Raw genomic sequence first — 18,400 nt, 5'->3', positions numbered from 1 at the left:
GACTCTTCTTCAATTTTTTGGAAGAGTTTGAGCAGGATTGGTATTAGATCCTCTTTGAAGGTTTGGTAGAATTCACTAGTGAAGCCATCTGGTCCCGGACTTTTGCTTTCGGGAAGGTTTTGGATGACTGATTCAATTTCTTTACTGGCGATCAGTCTGTTTAGATTTTCCAGTTCTTCATGGTTCAGCCTTGGAAGGCTATATGTTTCTAAGAACTTGTCCATTTCTTCTAGGTTATTGAATTTGGTGGCATATAGTCCTTCATAGTATTCTTGAATGATCCTTTGTATTTCTGTGGTGTCCGTGATAACTTCCCCTTTCTCATTTCTGATTTTGTTAATTAGTGTCTTCTCTCTTTTTATCTTAGTGAGTCTAGCCAAGGGTTTGTCGATTTTATTATTTTTTTCAAAGAACCAGCTCTTTGTCACATTAATTTTTTCTATTGTCTTTTTGTTCTCTATTTCATAGAGTTCTGCTCTGATTTTTGTTATTTCCTTTTTTCTGCTGACCTTGGGTTTCACTTGTTCTTTCTTTTCTAGTTCTTTGAGGTGTAACATGAGGTTATTTATTTGGGATTTTTCTTGTTTCTTGAGATAGGCCTGTAATGATACAAATTTCCCTCTTAAAACTGCTTTCGCCGCATCCCAAAAATTTTGGTAGGATTTATTTTCATTGTCATTTGTTCCTATATATCTTTTGATCTCTCCTCTAATTTCTTCTTTGACCCAGTTGTTCTTTAAAAGTATGTGGTTTAATCTCCATGTATTTGTGTTTTTTCCTGATTTCTTTTCGTAGTTGATATCCAATTTCAAAGCCTTGTGATCAGAGAATATGCTTGGTATGATTTCAATCTTCTTAAATTTGCTGAGGCTGCTTTTATGTCCCAATATATGTTCTATCCTTGAGAATGTTCCATGTAAACTCGAAAAGAATGTATAGTCTGATGTTTTAGGATGAAGTGCTCTAGATATGTCAATGATGTCCATTTCATCTAATGTGTCATTTAGGGCTGCAATTTCATTATTTATTTTCTGTTTGGATGATCTATCCATAGCTGTCAATGATGTATTTAAGTCCCCTAGTATAATTGTGTTTTGGTCAATTTCTCCCTTTAGTTCTGTTAGTAGTTGCTTGGTATATTTCGGTGCTCCCTGATTGGGGGCATAAATATTGATGACTGTTATGTCTGCTTGTTGTATAGTCCCCTTTATCATTATGAAATGTCCATCTTCGTCTCTTGTTACCTTTTTTTATCCTGAAGTCTGTTTCATCTGATATTATTATGGCTACACCTGATTTTCTCTGGGTACCATTTGCTTGGAGTGCCAATTTCCACCCTTTCACTTTGAGTCTATGCTTGTCCTTGTAGCTGAGATGTGTCTCTTGTAGACAGCATATGGTTGGGTTTAGTTTTTTGATTCAATCTGCTACTCTGTGTCTCTTTATTGGTGAGTTCAGTCCATTTACATTTAGGGTGATTATTGATATGTGAGGATTTTCTGTCATTCTATCTTTAGTTTTCTGGTAAGGCTGTGTCTCCATTGTTTCTTTGCCTTTTTGTTGTTGTCTATTATTTCTGTGTGGTGGTATTCTATGATGTTTCCCTCTGTTTCTTCTTTTATTACAGCATATATTTCAATTCTGGTTTTTTTTTGAGTGGTTACCCTTAAGATTATATAAAAGAAAGTTTGATATTTAGAGTATTCCATTTTCTTCAGCACGCTTACTTTTTCCATTCCCATATTCCGGTTCAGGGCTTTACGCTCCCCCTTTTTATGTTTTGGTTGCCACAAATTGTCCCTGTTGATGGTGGTCGAATAGCCTCCTTTAGTATTTCTTGTAGTGCAGGTCGTGTATTAGAAAATTCCCTCAGCTTCTGTATGTCTAGAAAGGTCTTTATTCCTCCTTCATATCTAAAGGATATCTTTGCTGGATATATTATTCTTGGCTCATGATTTCTCTCTTTCAATAGTTTGAATGTTTGGTTCCACTTCCTCCTGGCTTGTAGAGTTTCTGCTGAAAAATCTGATGATTATCTAATGGGCTTTCCTTTGTAGGTTACCGTCTTCTTTTCCCTGGCTGCCTTGAGGATTCTTTTTTGGTGTTAATTTTAGACAGCTTCAAAACAATGTGCCTTGGAGAAGGCCTGTTGGGATTGAGGTAATTAGGTGTTCTATTTGCTTCTTGGATTCGAGGATCCCGTTCTTTCCACAAATTTGGGAAGTTCTTATTAATAATTTCTTTGAGTATATTCTCTGTTTCCTTCTCTCTTTCTTCTCCTTCTTGTATGCCCATTATTCTTAGATTGCTCTTTCTGATGGAGTCAGAAAGTTCTTGTAGAGTTCTTTCATTTCTTTTAAGTCTCAAGTCTCTTTCGTCTTCCATCTGTGTAATTTCCAGGTTTCTATCTTCTATGTCACTGATTCTTTCCTCCATCTGGTCAACTCTACTACCTAAGCTGGTTCATTTTCTGGAGACTTTTCACTTTCTTTCTGAGCTGTCTTGTTGCCTTGGTTATTCATGGCAATTACTGATTTATTATTTCTCTTCCTAGACATCTACAGGAGTGGCTTCTGCAACAGGTTGATAGGAAGAGGTCTTTCTTTTGTTTTCTAATACTTGTTGGTAGAATGTTTTATTTTCTCTGTGACTGCAGCCTTTTTTTTTCTCTCTGACACAGTAGTGCTATATTTTCTCTGCACTTTTCCAGCTTCTCACACAATGGGGGGATTCCCTGGGAGACGGGCCTCTCCTCTGTTAACAGTTCACCTGGATCATAGGGTGCCATGTCCCTGTGGGGATGCGGAGAGCTTTTGAAGTTCCAAAGCTGTTTCTGCACCCGATTCAGAGCCCATATGTTTCAGCAGTTCTGTTTACTCCTGCAGGGATCCACCCAGATAGGTGGGGCCAGGTGCGGGGTGAGTTGTGAGAGGTGGCCCAGAGCAATGGCTGCGACCAACACCACAGCTGGTCCTCCTTCCACAGCTCCCTCCCCTTTGCTGGAACTAGTTGGGCTGCAAATCTGTGTCTGCGGTCCATAGTTCTCAGAACAGCAAATATCCTGTTTTTTTGATCTGACACTGCTACTTTATCGCTTCTAGCACCAGGCAGTTGGGGGTGGGGCGAGCTCTGGGAGGGCCGGGAGGGGGCTGCTAGCCTCAGTGCCTAAGGCTTTCATTCTCCGCTAGGCAGTGAGGGTTTAAACCACAGTTTTCAGCCTTCTTCCCTCAGTCTTTGCTCCAAGGTCTCTGCCGTGAGCGTTGGGTTCAGCTGTGTTATATGCTGCCACCTCAGCCCTGTGGGCCATAAGCGGAGCCCTAGCAGAATGAGCTCTTCCCTCTCCCACAGCTGCGGTAGTTCCATGATGCAGCGCACTCGGAGCACTGAGCTAGGTCTGCGTCCTGTGCCCGCGCGGATCTGTGCCCGCACTTTTCCCTTCCCTCCTCCCCGGCTCGCGCTATTCACCCACCTGGAGGTGAATTCAGTAGTGGGCCTCTTCGTCTTGCCTGTCTGCTGTGCAGGGAGTCCTTTGTGGAGTTATTATTGTCCGATTAGTTGTAAATTCCAGGGGAGCTTTACAGAGGCTCACCTCACGCCGCCATTTTGATGACGTCCTCGTGTCTTGGGTTTTTGTACCTCAGAACTTGGTAGATGTCACTAAAATATCTGTCAGATGAATCCTCCTGGTAACAGTATGTGCACCTGGGGTCTGTGGTCACATCAGAGTATTTTCCTAAACCTTGGAGAGTTAAAGCTGAGATAGAACAAAGGATGCAGAAGATGAAGGGGTTGAAATGGAGACCCCTTCAGTGGCCAGGCCCTTCAGAGGGAGTGCCCAGGATCACATCTGTGTTTTTCTCTCACAGCTGCTCACTCTCTTTGCCTCGACCTCACTGTCAAATCACAGCACAGACATGGACAGCCCTGGTTTGAAGTCCAGGGCTCAGTGGATCAAAAGCCTTTCCTTCAGTATGACAGTGACAGCAACAAGGTCAAATCTTGGGGTTTCCTGGGGGAGACAGTAAATGCCACCAAAGCATGGATAGAATTGACCCAGATGCTCAGAGAAGTGGGGCAAGAGCTCAGGACGATCCTGCTTGTCATCACACCAGAGAACAACAGGAGCAAGGGTAAGTGAAAGGAGGGGCTGGAGAGGGAAGGAGCGGGACACAGGCAGGGCAGGGGCTTTGTGTAAAGGAACTGAACTCTGGTCCCACTTCAGAGACACGGTGGACCTGATGGCAAGAAAGGGCAAGTCATGGAGAGAATAGAGGCCCCTAACTGTGCAGAGACACACTTGAGCTACTAGGAGATGGCAGAGCTCTCAAGAGTCAGGATGACATCTGTGTGTGGGATTGCAGGTCCTCTCACCCTGCAGGCCAAGATGTGCTGTCAACGTGAGGCAGAAGAATGCACTGGTGCGTTCTGGCAGTTCAGCTTCAACAGGAAGACTGCGCTTCTCTTTGACACGACTAACATGAACTGGACAGTCATTGATCCTGCAGCAAGATGGATCAAGGAGGACTGGGAGGACAACAGGGAACTGGTGGAGTATTTCAGAAAGATGTCGGTGGGAGATTGCTCTCACTCTCTTGGAGAATTCTTAGAACACTGGGAGAAAATGCCGGAGCCCACAGGTAACTGAGCAGGGGGGTGGAGGATGTGGTAGCTCTCTTTAAGGGTCTAATTCCTTCTCTGTGTGGGTGTGAGTCTGAGTGTGTAATTGAAAATTTTATTGATGGATCGACTGATTGATTTCTTGATGGGCTTACTGTCTGGAGAGTCATTAACTGCCATACGATTTCCCAGCATCCTCCTTTCCCATCCCTCCTCCCTCAGAACAGGAGGCCCCTTTCTCCAATTAACCAGTGATCCAGTCACCCTGGACTACCAGATGGTCCCCAAATCTCTATGCACCATTGTGGTTCCAGGCCTTCTTTTCTTCCTCTATTTTAGTTATTCTTCAACCAGCTCAAATGTCACTCCTTTTTTTTTTTAAATTAAAGTTTATTGGGTTGACAGTTGTTAGTAAAGTTACATAGGTTTCAGGTGTACAATTCTGTATTACGTCATCTATATCTCACATTGTGTGTTCACCACCCAGAGTCAGTTCTCCTTCCATCACCACATATTTGCTCCCTTTTACTCTCATCTACCATCTCCCTCCCCACTACCCTCTGGTAACGACTAAACTGTTGTCTCTGTCTATGAGTTTTTGTTTCTTCATTTGTTTGTCCTATTCCTTTGTTGTTTTCAGTTTTATATACCATAAGTCAGTGAAATCACATGGTTCTTGACTTTTTCTGTCTGACTTATTTCACTTAGCATTATAATCTCAAGATCCATCCATGTTACAAATGGCACTATTTCATCTTATGGAAGAGTAGTATTCCATTGTGTATATATACCACAACTTCTTTATCCAATCATCTATCGAAGGACATTTTGGTTTTTTCTATCTCTTTCTCACCATAAATAAAGCTGCAATGAACATTGGAGCACATTTACAGATAAATATTTTCAGATTTTTTGGGTAGATGCCCAGGAGAGGGATTGCTGGGTCATATGGTAATTCTATTTTTAATTTTTTGAGGAGCCTCCACACTGCCTTCCATAGCGGCTGCACCAGTCTGCATCCCCTCCAACAGTGTATGAGGATTCTTTTTTATCCACAGCCTCTCCAACACTTGTGATTATTTGTCTTGTTGATGATAGCCATTCTGACTGGGGTGAGGTGATATCTCATTGTGGTTTTTATTTGCATTTCTCTGATGATTAGTGGTGTTGAGCATTTTTTCATATGTCTATTGGCTATTTGTGTGTCCTCTTTGGAGAAATGTCTATTCAGGTCCTCTGACCATTTTTAAATTGGATTCTTTGTGTTTTTGTTGTTGAGTTATATGAGTTCCTTATATATTTTGGATATTAGACCCTTATTGGAGGCATTGTTTGCAAAAATCTTCTCCCATTCAGTTGGTTGTCTCTTTCTTTTGCTGTAAAGAAGCTTTTTAGTTACAGTTCCATTCATTTATTTTAGCTTTTATTTTCCCTGCCTTTTTTTTTTCATTAGTTTCAGGTGCAGAAAATAATGTAATAGTTAGACATTTAACATTTATATCCCTCACACTGTGTCAACCCCTCTCCCCCCATCCACTATCCCTCTAACATTGCACATAGCCATTAACTTTCCTTGCCTTTGAAGTCAAATTCATAAAATCCTCTTTGAACCTAAGATCCATAAATTTAATACCTATGTTTTCTTCTATACAGTTTATTATTTCAGGTCTTATGTTTACGTCTTTGATCCATTTTGAGTTAATTTTTGTACACCGTGACCAATTTGAACACAGTGACACAGTGACCGAGTCTAGTTTCATTCTTTTGCACATGGCTTTCCAATTCTCCCAGCAGCATGTATTGAAGAGGCTGTCTTTTCTCCATTGTATACTTTTGGCTTCTTTGTCAAAAATTGTCTGTCCATATTTATGTGGGTTTATTTCTGGGTTCTCAATTCTATTCCATTGGTCTGTGTGTCTGTTTTTCTGCCAATAACATGCTGTTTTGATTACTATTGCCCTGTAGAAGCTAAAGTCAGGGAATATGAAACCTCCAGCATTGTTCTTGTTTCTTAGGATTGCTTTGGCTATTCGGGGTCTTTTGTGGTTCCATACAAATCTGATAATTTTTTTGTTCTATTTCTTTAAAAAATGTCATTGGGATTTTGATGGGGGTTGCATTACATCTGTGTATTGCTTTGGGTAATACGACCATTTTAACAACGTTGATTATTCCAATCCATGAGAAGGAATATCTTCCATTTCTTTATGTCTTCTTTAATTTCTTTTAAAAATGTCTTATAGGATCTTTCACATCCTTGGTTAAATTTATTCCTAGGTATTTTATTCTTTTTGTTGCAATTGCAAAAGAAATTGCTTATTTTATTTCTTTTTCTGAGATTTCATTGTTAGTATATAGCAATGCAATGGACTTTTGTACGTTAATTTTGTAGCCGGCAACTTTACTGTATTCGTTTATTGTTTCTAATAGCTTTTTGGTGGAGTCTTTAGGGTTTTCTATATATACCATCATGTCATCTGCAAAGAGTGACAATTTAACTTCTTCATCTCCAATTCGGATGCCTTTATTTCTTTTTCTTGCCTGATTGCTTTGGCTACGACTTCCAATACTATGTTGAAAAGCAGAGGTGATAGAGGACAGCCCTGTCGTATTCCTGAACGTAGAGCAAAGGGCTTCAGTTTTTCACCATTAATTATGATATTAGCTGAGGGTTTGTTATATATGGACTTTATTATGTTAAGGTGTTTTCCTTCTATATTCATTTGATTAAGTGTTTTAATCATAAATGGATATTGTATCTTGTGAAATGCCTTTTCTGCATCAATTAATATAATCATATGATTTTTGTCCTTTATTTTGTTTGTGTGATGTATCACATTGATGGATTTGCAGATGTTGAATCATCCTTGTGCCCCTGGGATGAACCTCAGTTGGTTGTGATGTATAATTTTTTTAATGCATTCTTGCATTCGATTTGCTAGAATTTTGTTTAGGATTTTTGCATCTGTATTCATCAAAGATGTTCGTTTGTAATTTTCTTTTGTGTTACCCTTACTAGATTGGTATCAGGGTGTAGGGAAGATGTTAGAGAAAATTTGCCTTCATTGGTTAATGTGAGCTTTTGTCCATTAGCTTTTGTCTGTTACTGCATGTGAGGCGATAGCTAGCTTAGGGTTAAAAGAATTCTGTGCTGTGATTAGGAGTTGAGTAAATTCCTCCTTTGGTCTCATTCTCCAGAGCAGGGGAGATATGAGATGAGGTTTCTTTCTGCATGGGATGAGGTTGCTTTTATGTCCCCCTTTGGTCTCATTCTTCCAAGCAGGGAAGATATGACATGAGGTTGCTTTTCTGTCTGTGCTGTGATTAGGGGTTGAGTAAATTCTCCATTTGGTCTCATTATCCCGAGCAGGGGAGATACGATATAATGTTGCTTTCTGTAGATGATGTTGCTTTCTGTCTGTATCGCCCGCATCAGCAGATGATGTGAAGAAACAGCTAAGTTATATCAAGATGATGTAACAGGCACATCGCCAGGCCTTGTTTACCTGGATGAATTGGCCCTTCGGCCGGATGGACAGCATTCACATTAATAACTGCCGGACCCTCCTGGAACTGGCCATTCCTGGAGTGGGAGGCAGGAACAAGAAACTTGGCTCTAAGGTACATATGAGAAAATATATAGGATAGACCTCCGTTTGGCAGTGTCATTATTATTTTGTCATTTGGTCATTTGTCATTGGTGATTCTTCATCATTCTAACATTTTGAAGACTTCCAGCAACATACAGTTTACAACACTAGGGGATGTCCTGACTTCCAGCCGCAAACCTGGTGAGGGCTGGATGATTCCCGGCCTCTCCAGTGTTGTTCCCCACGGTTAGCCTTCTTGAGAACTTGTTAGCATCTAGAACACTTGTATGCAGCTTGCAGCTTACAACATCAGAAGACGTCCTAACTTCCAACAACAACAACAACAACAACAACGACAACACCAATAGCAGCAGCATTCTTGGGAACTAGCAAGCCGTGGTGCGGGAGATGCCTGAGTTTCTCTCAGCTACAGACCTGGCAAGGTTTTGATTTATGACTTTTCCAGTGTTGTTCTCCCCCAGTTTGGTGAGCTTTTGACATCTACTGTAACAGTTACTATCCTATAGAGCTTATTACTGCTTTTGGATATTCCCTACTGATGCTATTTGTGTATTTAGCCAAGTGATTTTTGATCAATAGTAAACATATGTTGGGATCTCTTAAACTTATACAAATGTATACTCCTTTGACATGACGTTGTTATCAGTGTATGTAGTTGAGTCTTAACCACCTTTACTTTCTGACATTAGCATATTCTATTAATTGCCTTTGTCTTTTCCTATTGCATATTGCTAAACAAATTGATTAGATATTGCCAAATAAATTCATTAGTCCCACTCTAGTGTGTCCTCCTCTCTCTTTTCCCCAGTCATTACACAGGATAATGTTGGCCTCGTGAAATGAGTTAGGGAGTATTGTCTCTTTTTCAATTTTTTGGAAGAGTTTGAGTAGGACAGGTATTAGATCCTTTTGAATGTTTGGTAGAATTCACTAATAAAGCCATTTGATCCCAGACTTTTGCTTTTGGGAAGGTTTCAGATGACTGATACAGTTTCCCTACCATTGATCGGTTCATTTAGATTTTCCAATTCTTCATGATTCAGCCTAAAAAGGCTAGATGTTTCTAAGAACTTGTCCATTTCTTCTAGGTTATTGAATTTGGTGGCATATAGTCCTTCATAGTATTCTTGGATGATCCTTTGTATTTCTTTGGTGTCCGTGATAACTTCCCCTTTCTCATTTCTGATTTTGTTAATTAGTGTCTTCTCTCTTTTTATCTTAGTGAGTTTAGCCAAGGGTTTGTCAATTTTATTAATCTTTTCAAAGAACCAGCTCTTTGTTGCATTAAATTTTTCTATTGTCTTTTTGTTCTCTATTTCATTTTCTTCTGCTCTCATTTTTATTATTACCTTCCTTCTGCTGACTTTGGGTTTCATTTGTTCTTCTTTTTCTAGTTCTTTAAGGTGTAACATGAGGTTATTTATCTGGGATTTTTCTTCTTTTCTGAAACAGATCTGTAATGATATAAATTTCCCTCTTAAAATTGCTTTTGCTGGGCTGGCCCAGTGGCCCAGAAGGTTAGAGCTCCATGCTCCTAACTCCAAAGGCTTCCAGTTCGATTCCCACATGGGCCAGAGGGTTCTCAACCACAAGGTTGCCAGTTCAATTCCTCGAGTCCTTCAAGGGATGGTGGGCTCTGCCTCCTGAAACTAAGATTGAACACGGCACCTTGAGCTGAGCTGCCTCCTGGATGGCTCAGTTGTTGGTTGAAGCACGCGGGCTCTCAACTACAAGGTTGCCAAAAAAAAAAAAAATGCTTTTGCTGTATCCCAGAAATTTTGGTAGGATGTAATTTCACTTCATATGTTTCTATGTATCTTTTGATCTCTTCTCTTATTTCTTCTTTGACCCAGTCGTTCTTTAAAAGTATGTTGTTTAATCTCCACATATTTGTGGTGGTTTCTCCGGCTTTCTCTTTGCAGTTGATATCCAAAGACTTGTGATCACAGAATATGCTTGGTATGATTTCAATCTTCTTAAATTTGCTGAGGCTAGTTTTATGTTCCAATATATGGTTTATCCTTGAAAATGTTCCATGTACACTAGAAAACAATGTATAGTCTGATGTTTTAGGATGAAGTGCTCTACATATGTCAATGATGTCCATTTCATCTAATGTGTCATTTAGGGCTGCGATTTCGTTATTTATCTTCTGTTTGGATGATCTATCCATAGCTGTCAATGATGTATTTAAGTCCCCTAGTATAATTGTGTTTTGGTCAATTTCTCCCTTTAGTTCTGTTAGTAGTTGCTTGGTATATTTCGGTGCTCCCTGATTGGGGGCATAAATATTGATGACTATTATGTCTTCTTGTTGTATAGTCCCCTTTACCATTATAAAATGTCCATCTTCGTCTCTTGTTACCTTTTTTATCCTGAAGTCTGTTTCATCTGATATCAGTACGGATACATCTGATTTTCTCTGGATACCATTTGCTTGGAATGTCAATTTCCACCCTTTCACTTTGAGTCTATGCTTGTCCTTGTAGCTCAGATGTGTCTCTTGGAGGCAACATATGGTTGGGTTTAGTTTTTTGATCCAATCTGCTACTTTATGCCTTTTTATTGGTGAGTTCAGTCCATTTACATTTAGGGTGATTATTGATATATGAGGATTTCCTATCATTCTATCTTTGGTTTTCTGGAAAGATTGTGTCTCCATTGTTTCTTTGCCTTTTTGTTGTTGTCTATTATTTTCTGTGTGGTGGTATTCTATGATGTTTCCCTCTGTTTCTTCTTTTATTACATTACATATTTCAGTTCTGGATTTTTTTGAGTAGTTACCATTAAGTTTATGTAAAAGAAAGTTTCATATTTAGAGTATTACATTTTCTTCAGCACGCTTACTTTCTCCATTCCCATATTCTGGTTCAGGCCTTTACTTTCCCCCTTTTATGTTTTGGTTGTCAAAAATTATCCCTATTTATGCTGGTTGAATAGCCTCCTTCAGTATTTCTTGTAGTGCAGGTCGTGTGTTAGGAAATTCCCTCAGCTTCTGTATGTCTGGAAACGTGTTTATTCCTCCTTCATATCTAAACGATGTCTTTGCTGGATATATTATTCTTGGCTCATAGTTTCTCTCTTTCAATAGTTTGAATATTTGATTCCACTCCCTCCTGGCTTGTAGAGTTTCTGCTGAAAAATCTGATGATAATCTAATGGACTTTCCTTTGTAGGTTACCGGCTTCTTTTCCCTGGCTGCCTTGAGATTTCTTTTTGTTCTTAATTTTTCACAGCTTCAATGTGCCTTGGAGAAGGCCTGTTTAGGTTGAGGTAATTAGGTGTTCTATTTGCTTCTTGGATTTGAGGATCCAGTTCTTTCCACAAGTTTGGGAAATTCTCGTTGACTATTTGAATATACTCTCTGTTCCCTTCTCTCTTCTCCTTCTGTTCTGGTATGCCCATTATTGTTGTATAGCTCTTTCTGATGGAGTCAGAAGGCTCTTATAGAGTTCTTTCATTTCTTTTAAGTCTCAAGTCTCTTTCTTCTTCCATCCATGTCATTTCCAGATTTCTATCTTTGATGTCACTGATTCTTTCCTCCATTTGGTCAGCTTTACTACCTAAGCTACTATTTCATTCTTCATTGTCGGTGCTTGCCGACGAGACAAATAGTCCCTGAAGTGGGGAGTGAGGATTTGAGAGAAAAGAAGAGAAACAAAGATGGGATCGGGAGGGCAGACAGTTCTAAGTAGACTGTAGCAGCCCAAGTTTATTTTTGCAGTTTTTTATACACTGGGTATCAGGAAGGAACAGAACTGTCTGCAATCTGGTTGTTACAATGTTTGGATACACAAGGACATGTGTTTTGGCCAGCTGAGCATTCCCTGACCTTGTCTGGTTCTGTGTTCTCAAGATAGCAAGTTTTGTCTTGCTGGGAACACAAACCGCTCAAGGAAGTCAAAGTTTCAACATTTCACAAAACAATACCCGTGAACACTTTGGCACGGTTTCCCACACTTCATTTCTTTTATTGAGTTCTTAATCTCCATGAATTCTATTTGGTTCTTTTTTACATGACAATTCTTTGGTAAATACATGACAATTTCTTTGGTAAAATGTTCATTTCGTTCTTTGATTGTGTTTCTGAGTTCATTAAACTGCCTGTCTGTGTTTTCTTGCATCTTGTTGAGTTTTTTCAGAACTGCAATCTTGAATTCTCTGTTATTTAAGTCACATATTTCCATGTCTTTATGTTCATTTTCTGGAGACTTTTCATTTTCTTTCTGAGCTGCTTTGTTACCTTGGTTATTCATGGAAATTAATGAATTGTTATTTCTCTTCCTAGACATCTACAGGAGTGGCTTCTGCAACAGGTTGGAAAGAAGGAGTCTTTTTTTGCTTTCCAATAGGTGTTGGTAGATTGCTTTATTTTTTCTCCGGCTGCAGACTTATTCTCTCTAATGCTGAAGTATTATATTTTCTCTGCACTGTTCAGGCTTCTCACACAATGCAGGGGGGGAGAGGATTTCCTGAAAGGTGGGCTTCTCCTCTGTGAGCAGGTCACCTGGGTCTCAGGGCACCACCTCTGTGGGGGAATGTGGAGATCTTCTGAAGTTCCAAAGCTCTCCACGCACCAGTTTCAGAGCCTGTGTGTTTCAGTGGCTCTGTTTACTCCTGCAGGGATCCACCCAGATAGGTGGGGACAGGGGCAGGTGGGTTGTAAGAGGCGGCTCTGAGTGATGTCATAGACCACCAGCACAGCCAGTCCTGCACCTAAGGCTCCTTCTCGTTACCAGAACAGGTTGGGCTGTGAGTCTGGGTGCTGTTCTCAGAACAGCAAATATTCTGTCCTTTTGATATGACACTGCTACTGTTCCGCTTCTAGCACCGGGCAGGTGGGGGCGGAGCGAGCTCTGGGAGGGTAAGGAGGGGGCGGCTAGTCTCATGCCTAAGGCTTCCGTTCTCTGCTAGGCAGTGAGGGCTTAAACCACCGTTTTCAGCCTTCTTCCCTCAGTCTTTGCTCCGAGGTCTCTGCCGTGAGCATTGGGATCAGAAGTATTATATGCTGATCCCTCAGGTAGGGATAACAGTCCTAGCGCTAGCAGTCTGAGTTCTTCCCTTTCCCATGGCTGCAGTAGCTCCAGAATGCAGGGAGCTCAGAGCTCTGAGCTCAGTCTGTTCCTGCACCTGCAAGGTCTGATCTCCGCATTTCTCCCACCCTCCTCCCCTGCTAGCCCAATTTGCTCACCTTTAGATGATTTCAGTTGCATGTCTCTTAGTCTTGCCTGTCTGCTGCACAGGGAGTCCTTTTGTGGAATTATAGTTGTTCAATTTCTTGTAAATTCCAGGGGAGATTTCACCAGGCTCCATCCACGCTGCCATTTCTATGACGTCATTCAAATGTCACTTGTTATGAAGCGTTCACCTCCTTCCTCAGACAGAGTTAAACATGCCAAATTGTCAGTTTCAAAGAGGTTTACCCACATAAATGTGTCCAACTCTGTATAATCAGATGGACAACTGCTGTCTTCCTCAGTAGAAATATGAGCTCCATGAGGACAGGGCACAATCCCTGTTCATCTTTAGACCACAGGACCTAATAGAGATGCTGTCACATAATAAATAAATCAGGAAATATGGGGGTGACATGTGCTCCCTGGATGATGTAGGTGTTGAGGAAAGTGTATTTTTCACTTTAACAAGGTTTTCCTTTTGCCTTTGTTCCAGTGCCATCATCAAAGGCCCCAGATACCCAACAGTCTTCACCCATTCAGTTAATTGCATGGATCTTCCCAACAGTCATCTGCTCAGTCCTAATTGTCATCATGAAATTTAGGAGGAGACCAGGCACCTTGGAAGGTGAGAAGCAGGCTGCTCTGGCCATTGGGCAGGATGTAGTCTGGTAAGGATGTGGGAGAGGTGAGCCCTGGTCTCACCTGTGCCCTGATCCATCTCTACATGGAAATGATGCCCTTTCTTAGTGCTGAGCCCCCCCACTCCACAGTAGGGCTGGGGGTACTCTGTGCTTGGGGAGACAAGGTATTTACAGGCAATGCCACAGTGCCACGAAGGGAGGGTCCCTGCTCCTTTGTGGGGCAGGGGCCAAGATCTAGAAGGCCTGGCGTGGGTGCAGTCCAGTCCCAATACAAGCCAGGACTTGCACCAACTTTTGATGAACAAATACTTTGGTCTCGGAGGAGAGCATGATTTATCGCAGCAACTTTCCCAAATTCATAACAGCTGTTCCATTACCTGATGTTTCTTCTCAGGACCATGAGAAGGTGACAACGTCAAATCACCCCTTGATGGCAAACACTGACACTTGATGACAGTCTGGCTGCCAATCTAATATATTGTCTTCTGCTCAGACATGGGTTCACCAAGAAGCTGAAGATCTTAACTCCAGAACCCGTCACCTGTGCAAGTTCCCTCCATGGCCCTTAAACAGGCCTCTGTGTTGACTTGGTCATTCTGAAACCTTTGTAGTCGTAAGATATTTGCTCACAATCAGTTAGGGCTGTTAGTTTTACTCTGACTCTCTTTCCATCAGACTTCCCTGTGTCAGGTGGAATTGGAGTGGCAGCTGGCATTTTGTATTCAATTAAGAGGAAGAATAGTTAGGAAGGTTTTTGTGGTTTTTTTTTGTTTTGTTTTGTTCTTTTTTTTTTTTTTTTGGTTTAATGAGATGTATTAATGTGTTCACACTGTCATGTAGGAAATGACATTTTAGTTGCCAAAAAGAATACCGGGGATCAGTCTGTCTCATGCTGTGTGTGGGGTTGGTGGCAGCAGGGACACAGGGAGTGTTACACGTAGACTGGGGCGGGGCAGTGGCGTGGTGGGTGCAGGCCTGTCCCAGGGAAGGGGATCCCATCCACAGAGCTGTGGGCACAGGGCTCTGGCTTTAGCCCCTGCTGGAAGGAGACTGAGAAGGGCTTCACTGGCTAACCCAGCAGGCCACGGTCAGGCTGCATTCCCAGTAGAAGCAGGAGGAAAGCAGGACACCAGCTTTAGACACTAGGAGTCAGTGGTGAGGATTAAAGGAGACTGGGCCTCCATGGACCCCTGGGGCTTGTGCACTCAGCCTGCTTCTTTCTGGCTCCCTGAGCTTGCTGCTGAAGGGCTACACACATTTACCAATGTACCAAATCACAATGTTCAAGCCTCTAATCAAAAGATTTCTAGACGTGCTAAAAAGCAAGAAAAGGTGATTAATAATGAGGAGAAAAATTAATCAATAGACACCGACTCAGAAATCAAGAACACGTGCTAAAGATAGTCCCATGCAAACCATGAAGTTCAACCCTCTCCTCACACCTATAAGGGAGGAAAATGATTTTCTTTCCACCCTTTTGACCCAGGTGACAAAAGACAGATTAACAAGAGAAACACAGACAGAAGTTTATTAACAGGTATACCTCTAATAAAGAGGACAGATACTCCCAAGTTAGCTTAGAATTCAGGATGAAATATCTTAATAGGGAAGGAGGGCTTATAGGTCTCTTAGGGGAGAGTAATGATCTTTAGGAAAGATAAATGGGCCCTTAGAAAAATAGACGAGAAGTATGATAGTGGCAACATCAGACTGGAAGTTGTGCCAACTTCTTATTCCTCTCCTGGATGAGTCAGTCCTCTCTGGCTGACAAAACTCACAGGGAGGAGATTGATGACACCTGAATTCCTTTTGGAGGATCTGTGTTAGGCAAACACAGGGAGTATACAGAAAGCCTCTCCTGCTTTGGCTCTTTTTCACAAACCTATAGCTCAAAATAATCAGTGTGTCAAAGCAGAATATTTTGGGTGGCATATTCTGATACCCTTCACAACATACAAAAAAATTAACTCAAAATGGATTATAATATACATACGAGGTCTGAAAATTGAGTTTGAGAACTTATCCTAGAAAAAGTGCTCCATACCTCATTGCTGAATATCACTATGGTCACCTTCGAAGTACTCCCCTTGGGAAGCTGTGCGCAGACGCCAGTGCCCTGTGCACCCTTCAAAGCAATTTTGGAACTCTGTTTCTGGAATGGTCATCAGAGTTGTCGTTGTATTACCCTTGATGTCCTGAATGTCATCAAAATGTCTCCCTTTAAGTATTTCCTTTATCTTCGGGTAAAGAAAGAAGTCACTGGGGGCCACATCAGGTGAGTAGGGAGGGGTTTCCAATACAGTTATTTGTTTACTGGCTAAAATCTCCCTCACAGACAGTGCCGTGTGAGCTGGTGTGTTGTTGAGATGCAAGAGCCATGAATTGTTGGCAAAAAGTTCAAGTCGTCTAACTTTTTCATGCAGCATTTTCAGCACTTCCAAATAGTAAACTTGGTGAACTGTTTGTCCAGCTCGTACAAATTCATAATGAATAATCCCTCTGATATCAAAAAGGTTAGCAACATCGTTGCAACAAGTTTACAAACTTAATTGTCAGGCGTCATATGTATATGAAATAAAATTATGAAAGGATTAAAAGAAAACATAGGAGTAAATCTTTGTTACCTTGTTTGCCAAAACCTTTTTAAATACACCAATAACACAAATGACAGAAGAAAAAGTGCATTAATATGACTTCTCCAAACCTTAAAACGTTTGTGCTTCAAAGGACACCATCAAAAAAGTGAAAAGATAACCGACAGAATGAGAGAAAATATTTTCCAATCATATCTCTAGTGTGGGACTGGTATCCAGAATATATAAAGAACTATTACACTCAATAATATAATGATAAATAATCCAATTTAAGAAGAGACATTTCTCCAAAGAGGAATACAAATGGCCAATAAACACATGAAAAGATGCTCCTCTCATCAGCCATCAGGCAAATGCAGATCGAAACCACAAAGAGATGCCACTTCACACACACTAGATGGTGATCATCACAGGACAGGAAACAGGAGTTAGGGAGCCTGTGAAGAAACTGGAGCCCTCCTGGATGGCGTGGGCAGAGAGTATGGAGATGGACAGTCAGCTTGGGGGACAGAGAGAAGAGGGGTACATGTGTGCTGGGGAAAGACCCGTGTCTGTGACCGTGGAGGTTCGATATGAAAAGGGAGGACATAATGGAGGAGCTGCAGGAGGGAACGTTGCTAGAGGGCAGTGAGTGGAGACCTGCTCCCTCTGACTTGTCTAGGCCTTGATCACAGAGCTTGGCAGCTGCCCGGTGGGGCAGGCGGGTCCATCCATGCCCATCGAGGCTAGGCTGGGTTCTGCTCCTGACACTTTGCCCAGAGACTCTAAGCAATTATATTCCCCTCAACTCTGAGGCCAGGCCTAGAAAAGGCAGTTTAGCCCCCACTTCACCTCCTCACCTCCCCATAGGGAGCTTGGCAATATGACTGGGGGAAGGGAAAGACTGCTTCTACAAGCATTTCCTCCAGGCTCCCCCAGCAGGCTCTCCTCAGGAATCAGTTCAGAGTCCAGCTCCAAACCTACTGAAGAGATTCTGGGGAGAAAAAAATCAAAGTTTCATATCTTCCTGAGAGATTGTGATGCAGGAAGTCTATGGAGCACATGCTGAGAAATACTGGGGAGTTTCAGGAGACTGGTTACCTGGTGGGAGGCCGGCTCTAGGACTATTGAACAACATATTTATTGACACGTAATTCAAATAGCAGTGAATGAGCACAGTGAGCACAGCCCTAAAACATAAGGGCTGCTTTTAACTTCTTTAGGATAGATACATAGGGTCTCTAAGTCATTTGGAGACCACACGTGTATCATGTCACCATTTTAAAGGAGACACTGTATTGAATTTTTGCTGTAAAATTTGTAAGAATTTTTAAAGTTTTTATTTTGAAATTATTTGGCTAAAAAGTGAGGGAAAAATCATCAAGCTGGAGAATTAAGATGATTGTATTTATACACTTTTACTGTATGTATATTTTACATCGGTAAGAAAATAAAACAGAAGCAAAAATTATTTGGTTATCTGTAAATCATTTATTTATGGTAAACTATAATTTCATGGCAATCATTCTGTAAATTTGGGATTATTACAAAGGGAGAATATCCAACCTACACAGTACTGTCAAATGGAATGACCTTTTATGAATACTACATCCAGCACTTAAACAATCGCATAAATTACATTTTGTAGGTAATTAATTAAACTTTTGTTCATTCTGTTTGGGACTTGCTCTTTAGAACTTTGTATCCAAATGTGCATAACGATCTGAAGTTTGTCCTTGGCCATTTGGATATCTCACAGGTCTTACACACAAGAAACCACT

General features: G+C 41.2%; 1 protein-coding gene across 1 annotated transcript in view; it reads left to right on the top strand.

Annotated features, from left to right (window-relative positions):
* The window catches only part of LOC308490001 (retinoic acid early transcript 1E-like), a 29,599-nt gene extending 14,685 nt beyond the window's left edge, over positions 1-14,914 (top strand). Inside the window, exons 3-6 of the mRNA XM_081031637.1 lie at positions 3,867-4,130; positions 4,362-4,637; positions 13,899-14,030; positions 14,441-14,914. Coding sequence (XP_080887763.1) covers positions 4,058-4,130; positions 4,362-4,637; positions 13,899-14,030; positions 14,441-14,448 — 489 coding nt within the window. The 5' untranslated portion in view covers positions 3,867-4,057 and the 3' untranslated portion in view covers positions 14,449-14,914. The remainder of the gene's footprint in view (positions 1-3,866; positions 4,131-4,361; positions 4,638-13,898; positions 14,031-14,440) is intronic.
* The last annotated feature ends 3,486 nt before the right edge of the window (positions 14,915-18,400 follow it).

Source organism: Rhinolophus hipposideros, assembly GCF_964194185.1.
Source record: "Rhinolophus hipposideros genome assembly, chromosome: 3".
NCBI lineage: Eukaryota > Metazoa > Chordata > Mammalia > Chiroptera > Rhinolophidae > Rhinolophus > Rhinolophus hipposideros.
This window is presented reverse-complemented; position numbering and strand designations above follow the sequence as displayed.